Genomic DNA, 10,994 nt, shown 5'->3' with positions numbered 1-10,994 from the left:
TTATTGATATTCAGGCTAGTCAGCCAACTTTCTAGCTACTGGACGATCTATTTGACGTTTAAGGAGCTGTGTGTCTTCTCTTAGGACGACACTGAAGAAGGGGCATGACAAGTGCCATGAAGGATAGGGTGGTATTAGAATACCAAGGGGGGGGGGCGTATCTAAGCAGACAACAGGGAAATGTAGGAGTCACGACGGATTTAAATTCGACTCCCTGCAAGTGGCTTCCAACAGTGGACTAGGAGGCCAAGTGCCCTGAGCTAGTTCAAGAGGCTAGCCATGGGCTCTTCATCGGGATGTCTGCCCAACATTTGGGTACACATGGAGAAGTCCCACAGCTCCCTCAGAGTTTGAGTTCACCTATACAACCACAGCTTCTTTTGACCTCCAGTCTAGCATCCTTGTATTCTGTTTGCCCCCAAGTTGGAAAACACTGGGGTGGGGGGTGGCCCCAGACTATGGCCGAGGACTTCAGAAAAGAAGACAGATGAAAAGGGTTGTTTGCTAGCGTCCATGGCGCTTCCCAGCACTCATCCCTTTTGGCCTTTGTTCCAGGTGATGAAGTTGCACGGCTTCCCCACCCACAGAAGCATATCTGAAGGAACTACGTTACCCAGAATGCGCTATCCACAGAGAGAAGAGCATGAGCCAATGAGAATTTAGGATAGTACCATCTTCGGGTTTGGCTGGAGGGATGGGGCGGGATTTCCGGCTGCGCTCTGTGGCGCTCATTTTAGCGGTTTTTGGGTCCCTCCTTCCAGATCGTGTGCAAGACCCCTTTGTCCAGAGGTACGGGTCGAAGAATCTCAAAGGAGCGGTTCTAGGGCGTAATATCCATCGCAGTCCGGGCACTGACAGTGGCAGTATTGTCCAGGTCCCTCGTCCCGGTTTCCCCGTTGTCTGCGCTCGCCTACTTGGATGGCTGTGCCCACGCTCATGCACCAGGCTTAGGTAAGTGGTGCGACATTTGGGGCTCCCTTGTCCTCGCCACTTATCTTGCAGAGTCGGAATTAGGGAGTCTACTGTCTCTACTCCACAGATCCCTGTATTAGTAGGAGTATGTGATTCGGCTTTTCTATTTGCAAAGCTACAATGAGGAGGCGGAGTGGTACAGCCAGGGCCATAGTGTGTGTAATTTCTTGGAGCGACGCTGAAGTGTGGACTATTTAGGCCCGTAATAATGAGATGAAGTGTTGTACCGTTATCCCCATGACAGGAATTCGTGTTATGGAAAAACTACACAGATTTGAGTGTGGGTTTTAGGGTTTCCAAAAAGCTTCTGCTCGTGGTGAGAGTATGTATGTATGTATGTATGTAAGTATGTATGTATATTCTCATCTCAGCTAGTTCTTGGACCACCTGGAGGGTGGGTGGAGCTATATCATAGGCCAGTTGAGTCATTGTTCAAGGGCCCATAAGTAAGCACAAGCACTGAGGATTTAGGATCAGATGTAATAAGGGCATCCCTATGTCACTTTGCTCCGGGTTGGGAGAGGGTATAGGAAAACCAAAAGCTTTGTATCCCTGCCATCATTCATAACATCTCTCATCTCACAGGTGTCCATGAGTGCAGAAGTGGATATGGCCCTCATGCAGGTGAGGAGAATATGTCCTAGGCTGTCCCTGAGATATTTGTCTTGAGTCAAAGGAACCTTAACAAATTGAAGATTGGAGTAGTTCCTTTTGGTAACAAACAATAGAATGTGATCTGTAAGGTTGGCGCAGGCATTGGCATGTGTAAATGTTTGGAGATGAGGCTCATGCGGTTCATAGAACCCCAAGTGTTTTCTTCTGTGGGAAGTGAAAGCAGCAGGGCAGGATTCAGATCTGGAATGAATCTCAGCGTACTGCTTTAGAGTGATGAGAGTAATTCAACATTTAGGGAAAGGAAAGGGAAGAGGAGGGAGGTGATCTAATCTTAGTCACATAAGCCTCCATGTTTCTGTGGCATGGAGAACCCAGTTCTTGTGAGGAAGTCAATAAGACCATGGGGGGAGCTGCCTTAATAGTTTGGGAGAGTGTTAGCAGTGATTAGACCAGGGTGAAGATGGAGGAAGTGGCAGGAGTCTAGATTAGTTTTGAAATTGGAGCTGCTTAGAGTCTCAGATTTTAAAGAAGGGAAGATACTATTTATATAGGCTCTAGGACAGTGGTTCTCAACCTTCCTAATGCTGCCATGCTTTAGTTCCTCATGTTGGGGTGACCCTCAATCATAAAATGATTTTCATTGCTACTTCATAACTATACTTTTGCTGCTTTTATGAACTGGAACATAAATGCCTGTGTTTTCCCTTGGTCGTAGGCATCCCCAGTGAAAGGGTCTTTAACCCCAAGTGAGTCACAGCCCACAGGTTGAAAGCCACTGCTTTAGGAGTTTAAAATCTAGAAGGATGGATACTCCATCACATGTAATATAAAGTCGGTAATCAGGTTTCTTTCCATTTAGAATATTTTTTAATTGCTTTTGGCTACTTCTAAGGTCTTTCACAATCAATGAAGGAAGACATCATGTGCTAGGTGGCTTTATAGGCCTTGAATTTGAGAGGAAGTTTAAGATAGATATATCTTTAAAAAGTGCTGGTCAGTGTTTAGCAAAAAAAATGTTAGTGTGCATTGTTGTAAGTAGGGGTAGTTCTGTTTCTCGTAACAGTAATATATTAGCTACTCAGGAATGGTGGAACAATGATTGAGTTTTGGACATCTAGGAAGAAGTAATAGCCATTAGAAACACAGTTATGAGAGGAGAAGCCATTGATGGACATGAGCAAGAGGATGATCAACGTTCTAAGGCTTAGGGCAATAAGGTAGACACAGAGGCAGCAATACTAAGTAGAAGGTGTCCGGTGGCTAGAACTAAATATTTTTGTTTCTTCAAATTTAACTTGTTGAATCCTAATCTCGGTGGCCTTTGAAGGTAATTAATTTAGTTGGGATTAGTGAGTGCCCTTGAAACAAGGTGCCCCAAAACTAGTTAGAGCTCCTTCCACCATATGAGGATATCAAAGGAAATCAGTGCTCTATCACTGTTGAGGGGATGTTGAAAATCAGCCGAAGTAGAAGACAAGGGTGTGGCAGACTGCAGGTGATTCTGGGTAGCTAAGATTGAAGCAAAGAACAGTTGGTCTTTGGAGCAGGATCCTGGACTGCTTGTAACAGTTGGTACCATTTGAGGTTTAGAGAATTACTTGATCCTATTTTATATTTGCCTACTGCTCTCTGAATGCTGTATGCTAAATCTGTAGGGAAGATAGTGATACAGCTAAGATATGGAGAAGGGGTTTAAAGTTAGGTCTCAGAGTAAGACTGAGAATGTAGTCTAAGAAGGGATCATGATCTTTAAGAGCTCGACCCTTAACATTGAGGATAAAGGGGTGAAGGGTGAACTCATCTAATTGTTTCTAAAAGGGACCATCAGAAAGACCCCTGAGAAATTGTCTGCCAAGGACAGATAAAGCCTTATATACCAGTTTAGGTAGTATTATTTTATTTGCTGGTGGTGCTAGGACACCAATACTGGAACTATTGGAATATAATTGTTACCAGAGGTAGTGGGACTGGATATTGCTTGAGGTAGGAATATGGGGAAGAGGGAGAAGATGAGATGGATGAGTAAATTGGTATTCTTGGCAACATGGGGTGAGGTTGACTATGGAATAAACTGTCCCTATTATGCAGGGCTGTGTGACATTTCAAGATGTGGCTATTTGCTTCTCCCATGAAGAATGGAGACTTCTTGATGAGACTCAGAGGCTCCTGTACCTCAGTGTTATGCTGCAGAACTTTGCACTTATAAACTCCCAGGGTAAGGCTCTCACATGGTCCTAGTATCCTGAAACCCCCTGTCCTCTTTTTCCCTAGAGGCAGACTTATCTTTTCCATACTAGACTTTGAGATCTATTAATTTCTGCATATTCTGGGTATATATGTTATGTGTAATAGCATTGAACTGTGTCTACTACCTCAAGTAGATCTCACTCTGTGTAACCCTAATACTTGCTTCCCGTTTTATGGAAGTTGGGTATCTTGTGGTCATCCTAATTAATGGGTGTCATCTTGCTTGTCTTGCCACTAGCTCTGTCTACAATCATGACACTTGGCATGACAAGAGCTTAGGAGTGACCAGCCATATGGCATGGCTGCAGTTTTGGAATCATGTATTTTTCTTGCTAGACATTGATTTTGGATATTTTAAAACTAGTGTTTTCTTTCCTGGGATCTATAGCAATCTTTTGTGAGATACCCTTGTTAACCACTTCTTATGTCTTTTCTTTCTTGTGGACCTTTGTCATGATGTCACATGTAGTGACAGCATTTCATTAGGTCACATGTAATGATATCAAGCTCGGAATCTGGTTCTTCTGAAAAGCAGCCATGGCTTTATAGGAGGCCTGGATGTGATAAGTGGCATCTAGAGGAAGGCAAAACATCCAGGCTACCTTCCAAAACATCCTGTGTCCACCAATTTAGGTGCAAGTACTACCAGCCAAGCCTCATTTTCATATTATCTTCACCAGACATGGTAGTGTTCTGCCTTCTAACTTTATCTATGATCTCTGTCACCTGGGTATCCCCTTCTCCATGTCGCTCATATTCTTCTGTGCTGTACTGTTCCTCCGTGGTTCCTTTGTGGTTCCTAGAACTACCTCACACACAATTCTGAGTACATGCTATACATTTTTGATTGGAGTTCTGAGGCTTGCATGTAACCTAATTTCTATAAAACTTACATTTAGCAACAGCAAATGACATCCTGCTTCACTCTGTCATAAATTTTATGGATTTGGAAGCTAACCATGATGAATGTATGAATATTGTGTTCTAGTATCTTATGGCCATTGGTAAAAGAGTTATAGATTGTGCCCTTGTGGTTCATTTGGTGGCCTTTATTCTGTGAGGCCTTCCCAGTTCTGTTCTCTTTAGAGACCTGATGTTTCCATGCAGATCCTTCCTACCCATCCATTTGTCTTTGGGGGAAACATTTTGTGGAGTGTTCGTATGCTTGGACTTCCTCCTCCAAACATAATCAACATTGCATTTCATCAGTAATTCTCTTTCAGGTTGTGGGCATAGAACAGAAGATGAAGAGCGAAGGGTTTCTACACGAGCGTCAAAGGGTTTGAGATCCGAGACCACACCGAAAACTAACCTCTGTGAAAAGTGTGTCCCAATTCTGCAAGACATTTTGTGCCTGCCTGGTCTACCTGGGCAGAAACATAGTACAGAGGCAAGTTCAAAAGTTGATGAGCACCAAGACCATAATAGTACAGGAAAACCCTTGGAGAAGAATGCTGACAGGTCTTCATACCTGTTCTACCTGTCAGCAAAGTCCTTCCCCAGTTGGGATGTTGAAAAAGACCTCCCAGATATACTGAGCCTTCTGAAGTCTCAGGTCTGTCCCAAAACTAAGAAGTACAGAAAAAGCACTGAGGGTAGGAAAGAAACAAGTCATGAAAGTGACAAGTCAGAAGAGTGTCAGAGCCTTTCCAGTCAAAAGCAAACACTTGCTCACCACCCAAAAACCTCCAATGGAAAGAAACTTTATGAGTGCAGCAAATGTGGAAAGACCTTCCGTGGCAAATACTCCCTTGATCAACATCAGAGAGTCCACACCGGAGAGAGGCCTTGGGAGTGTAGAGATTGTGGGAAATTCTTTAGCCAGACCTCCCACCTGAATGATCACCGTAGAATACACACTGGAGAGAGGCCTTATGAGTGCAGTGAATGTGGGAAATTATTTAGACAGAACTCCAGTCTTGTTGATCACCAGAAAACTCATACTGGAGCAAGACCATACGAGTGTAGCCAGTGTGGGAAGTCCTTTAGTCAAAAAGCTACACTTGTTAAACACAAGAGAGTTCACACTGGAGAAAGGCCTTACAAGTGTAGTGAGTGTGGGAATTCCTTTAGTCAAAGTGCCATTCTTAACCAACACCGGAGAATTCACACTGGAGTAAAGCCTTATGAATGTAGAGAATGTGGGAAATCTTTTAGCCAAAAAGCTACCCTTATTAAACACCAGCGAGTTCACACTGGAGAAAGGCCTTACAAGTGTAGTGAGTGTGGGAAGTCTTTCAGTCAAAGCTCCATCCTTATTCAACACCGGAGAATTCATACAGGAGCAAGGCCCTATGAGTGTAGCCAGTGTGGAAAGTCCTTTAGCCAAAAGTCCGGTCTCATTCAGCATCAGGTAGTTCACACTGGAGAAAGGCCTTATGAATGTGACACATGTGGGAATTCTTTTAGTCAGTGCTCTAGCCTCATTCATCACCAAAAATGTCATAACGCTTAAGAAACCTCATGAAAGAAGCAAATGTGGATAAGCCTTCAGCTGAAGGCCTAACATCAGTCAGCTCCTCCAAATCTGTACTTGAGAAAAAGCCTTAGATTTATAGGGAATGCCCTCTTTTTGGTTTTGCTTTTGGTTTTTTGTTTGTTTGTTTGTTTTGTTTTTGTTTTTTGTTTTTTCAAGTACTATGACACTAGAACCTTTGCAAAGGATCCAACTACAATGTAAGGTTGATCTTCCGGTATCCAGGGGAATAAGATTCCTCAGGAGTTCAGGCATAAGTAGGTTCAGCAACTGGTTTGCCCATCCTGAACTGGCCAAGACCTTTGCCATTTTTGTACCAGTGTTTGTGGTAGAAGCTATCAGTCGTTCTCTACCACATGACCAGTGTGCAATGATTACACCATCATGGTAAGGAAAGGCAAACTGCAGATTGTCTGGAAGAATTCTTCAATGGAGTATTTATGGAAAATTGGTCCCCCAGTTTTAACTGATTAAAGTGTGGATATGTCTAAGATTTCACCAAGAAGATCAAATTTATTGTCTGCTAAAGATGTCTAGAATTTGCTTCTCTGCTTCTTTTAAAAAGTAGTTTTTAATCTGTGTCACATGACAGTTAGGTGAATGTTTCCAGCCTTCTGATTATCAGTTGGTCACTGCCTTCTCCCCTTTGCTCTGGTTTGTACACTGATAAATGCCTTATTCCTAAAGCTACCTTTACTCTTAAGAGTGCAGTTTACTAAGTGGGAAGGCTGGTAAACAGACTGATCATTCTAGGAAAGAATGGACAGCTTTTATAGAGGGTCTCAACTTGGTTTACCTCTGCACGGACAGCAAAATAAAGCAAATTTGTATTGCTTCCCAGGCCAACAGCTGGGACTTCTTTATTATAGTTTATGAATAACTGAATAAGTATTCATATACACGAAAATCTAGTTGAAAACTTTCTGTGGTCGTCTCAAGAAGATGTCTGTTATTTCCATAAGCTCCTTTACTTGTGGAAATGAAATGACTTGGCTCATTTCTTTTTCTCAAAGGATGTCCTAAAAATGCCTATCATGCAGAGAGACAGCTCATAAGGCTGTATAAAGAGTGTGCCCGGATAGGAATTATTCCATAGGCACCAGCCAATAAGATGACCACTCATGAGGTGATCAGAGCTAGATGTGAATCATCATTGGCATACAAAAGATGGGTATAGTGGAGTCTTCAGCCAGCCAGATGGAATGTGACTCTTTTAAAAGTGCACACAACAATCTTTGTCTTTGGCTGAATTCATAGGACTTAAAGATCTTTGTATTTACACTAGCTGAGGTCATTGTCAAAAATGGTATGGTTTTGTGGGATAGTGGAGTTTAACTTGATTATTTACCTCCAGTCTTGTTATAGAAATAGGAAAATAAGGAAATGAAGATCCTTTAGTCTTAGAATGTAGCTGTTATAATTGCATTCCAGCTGCTGTGTTTGCAGTCTGGTATTCACAAATGTCTCTGCCATTTCCTGCATTAACAAAAGGCTGCCCTTATCTATATATGAGGACAGAGTTCAATCAAAATGAGGGCTACCAAGCCTTCTGGTTTGCAGAAAGTAGGAGTTCTGAGCTTTGTATCTTGAGTCACTTTTTATAAAGTTTATCAATGTTTTAGTGAAATGCAGTCATCTCTGATTTATCCTTCAAAGAAATTTTAAAATCATCTTTGTGATGATGAATTTGTCTGTGACTTACCTCACCCTGTTAAAATCTCCCTTGTGTTCTCGGACTTGTAAGTATTGAATAGCTTATATTTGACTCTTAAGAGTGCAGTTTGTGAATGGAAACAAAAGTTATTTTTTTCCCTTAGATACAGTGTCTTTTAGGAATACATAATTATTTTGAGATTCATCACTGCTGCTTTTTAATAATGTTATAGTGCTATACCATGTTTGGTTTTGTAACTATACAACAATTTATTGATCTTTTTTTTATTCATTCGGCTCTTGGTTGAATCCTTTCTTGAGCTGTTACATATTATGGATATGAGCGTATGATTCAATATGCTTACATTTTTAAATTCCTTTTGAGCCAGTAATTAAGTATATGTGAATGCTTCCATTTTTAAGAAAGTGTCAAACTGGTATAGACTGCTCTAGACCAGTGGTTCTCAACCTTCCTGATGCTGCAATTCTTTAATCCAGTTCCTCATGCTGTGGTCACCCTCAACCATGGAATTATTTTTGTTGCTACTTCATAACTGTAATTTTGCTGCTGGTATGAACTGTAAATATTTGTGTTTTCCTATGGTCTTAGGTGACACCTGTGAAAGGGTCATTTGACTCCCAAAGGGGTCACGACCCATTGAGAACAACTGATGTAGACAGTATATGAACATTCTTGCTAGTACTTGGTGTGGTTAATGAGTTTGCTTTGAGCCATTTGAATAGCTGTATAATAACACATTGTATAGTCTTAATTGCTTTTTTCGTGTTTCATGATACTGAATATTTTTGTGTGGTTACTTGCCAAGTGTATGTTTTTAAAACTTGTTTTTTTGCCTATTTTCAAATGAAAATTCATGTTACTGTCCTTTTCATTAATAAATAGATGTACACTAACAATATGTATTGAGACTTCATTTATTCCTTGAAGTTTTTGATAGGTAAGTCCTTGGTTAATGGGGGGAGGTATTTTTAAGTACTGGAACTTTATTTTAACAGGTTTTCTCTTCTCTTCACAGTATTGACAGTCATAGGCACTGCCTGCTCTAAACGTGGTCGGCTTTCTTAGCATATTCCCTGTCTTTAAGTCTAGCCTTTTCATATGATGTAAATACTGGTTTTAATATTTGTTAATTGCATTCCCACTGTTGGCCAATTCCAAACTGTTAAAATGATATGTTTACTGAGTCAGGAAGGGATATGCAATAGTGTGTTTGGTTTATCTTTATTATATTGATGTAGTCATGACAAGTACCCTGAAGAACATGAAGTAAAGCATTAGAAAGTGACAATTTTTGATTATCATCCTTGCTTTTTAAAGATAATTTAATTGTGGTGTAATTATCTTACCAAAATTTTATATGGATGTTCATAGCTTCCATTTTAATATACATGCTTAAAAACAAGATTCCTGATTGCTTGCTTTTTTTTTTTAAATTGGGTATTTATTTCTTTTACATTTCCAATGCTATCCCAAAAGTCCCCCACACGCTCCCCCACACGCTCCCCCACCCACTCCCCCACCCACTCACTCCCACTTCTTGGCCCTAGTATTCCCCTGTACTGAGGCATATAAAGTTTGCACGACCAATGGGCCTCTCTTTCCACTGATGGCTGACTAGGCCATCTTCTGATTCATATGCAGCTAGAGACACCAGCTCCGGGGGTGGGGGTGGGGTATTGGTTAGTTCATATTGTCCACCTATAGGATTGCAGATCCTTTCAGCTCCTTGGGTACTATCTCTAGCTCCTCCATTGGGGGCCCTGTGATCCATCCAATAGCTGACTGTGAGCATCCACTTCTGTGTTTGCCAGGCCCCGACATAGTCTCACAAGAGACAGCCATATATGGGTCCTTTCATAAAAATCTTGCTAGTGTATGCAATGGTGTCAGCTTTTGGAAGCTGATTATGGGATGAAGCTGATTATGGGATTATGGGATGAATCTGATTATGGGATTAGAATACCCAAGATATAAGTTACAATTTGCTAAACACATGAAACTCAAGAAGAACGAAGACCAAACTGTGGACACTTTGCCCCTTCTTAGAATTGGGAACAAAACACCCATGGAAGGAGTTACAGAGACAAAGTTTGGAGCTGAGACGAAAGGATGGACCATCTAGAGACTGCCATATCCGGGGATTGCTTGCTTTTTTAATCTATCCCTCTGAATGTAAAATGGGCATAAGGGTATGTTTAAACTTTTCAATGGATATTTTCATATATGTAAATAGTAAAGATTATATGAGGCCTTATGAATCCTTACAAATGATTTGTAATTATATATATATTACCAAGTAGTTATTGTTTGTGTTTTATAGTGTCATGTTGTCTAGGTTGGCCTTGAGCTCAATAGCTGAGTATGATTTTAAGTTTCTGAGTTTTCTACATCTACCTCTCTAGTGCTGTGGCTATGGGCATGATTGGTAAATATCCAACCAACTAAGCTACATCCCAGTCCTGAATTTTGATATATCCCTAAATTCTGGTTATTGTTGATTTGGTTTTGTTATCTTTTTATTTTTCATTGTCCTGATATCATTTAACTTACTGTATTCCTCATGACTACATACTGTATTATAGTGATCAAAAGAAATAGAACCAATTGGAAATTACATGTAATATAAGGAAAGTAAGGGTAAATTAGATTATACAAAGACTGGATAGTCCCACAGTGACTGGGAAGCCCAGAAAATCAGTATTGCCTAGTCTAAGAGGCTGGAAGATTCAGAACAGTACCACAAGTGCCCCTCCTACAGTTCAAGTCTGAAGGCCTGGGAGCCCCTAGAGAATCAGTACAGACTGAGTCTACTGTCTAAAAGTTGAAGCCAGGTGGTGGTGGTGGTGCATGCCGTTTATTTCTAGCACTTGGGAGGCAGCAACAGGTGTATCTCTCTGAGTGTGGCGAATCTAGCCTGGTCTACATAATTTCAGGACAGCCAGAACTACATAGTGAGACGCTGTGTCAATAAAAAAATGAGTGAATGAATGTTGAATGATCTGCAGCCTG

At 41.2% G+C, this 10,994-nt stretch overlaps 1 protein-coding gene across 1 annotated transcript; it reads left to right on the top strand.

Moving 5' to 3' along the window:
* Positions 1-705: 705 nt before the first annotated feature.
* LOC110289245 (uncharacterized) lies at positions 706-8,849 on the top strand. The gene is made up of 4 exons (XM_021155383.3): positions 706-951; positions 1,558-1,596; positions 3,676-3,802; positions 5,058-8,849. The coding sequence occupies exons 2-4, from the start codon at positions 1,564-1,566 to the stop codon at positions 6,287-6,289; spliced, it is 1,392 nt and encodes a 463-aa protein (XP_021011042.1). The 5' UTR covers positions 706-951; positions 1,558-1,563; the 3' UTR covers positions 6,290-8,849.
* The last annotated feature ends 2,145 nt before the right edge of the window (positions 8,850-10,994 follow it).

The sequence above is a fragment of the Mus caroli genome, unplaced genomic scaffold (assembly GCF_978045245.1).
Source record: "Mus caroli unplaced genomic scaffold, Mus_caroli_1 scaffold_8, whole genome shotgun sequence".
Classification (NCBI taxonomy): Eukaryota; Metazoa; Chordata; class Mammalia; order Rodentia; family Muridae; genus Mus; species Mus caroli.
Note: the sequence above shows the minus strand (reverse complement) of the source record. Positions and strands in the feature narration are given on the sequence as shown.

Bases quoted from the DNA above. Each gene is read 5' to 3' on its own strand.
- LOC110289245 (XM_021155383.3), top strand. From the start codon at position 1,564: ATGAGTGCAGAAGTGGATATGGCCCTCATGCAG. The intron at 1,597-3,675 runs GTGAGGAGAATA...CCTATTATGCAG, and splicing joins TGGATATGGCCCTCATGCAG to GGCTGTGTGACATTTCAAGA. The intron at 3,803-5,057 runs GTAAGGCTCTCA...ATTCTCTTTCAG, and splicing joins TGCACTTATAAACTCCCAGG to GTTGTGGGCATAGAACAGAA.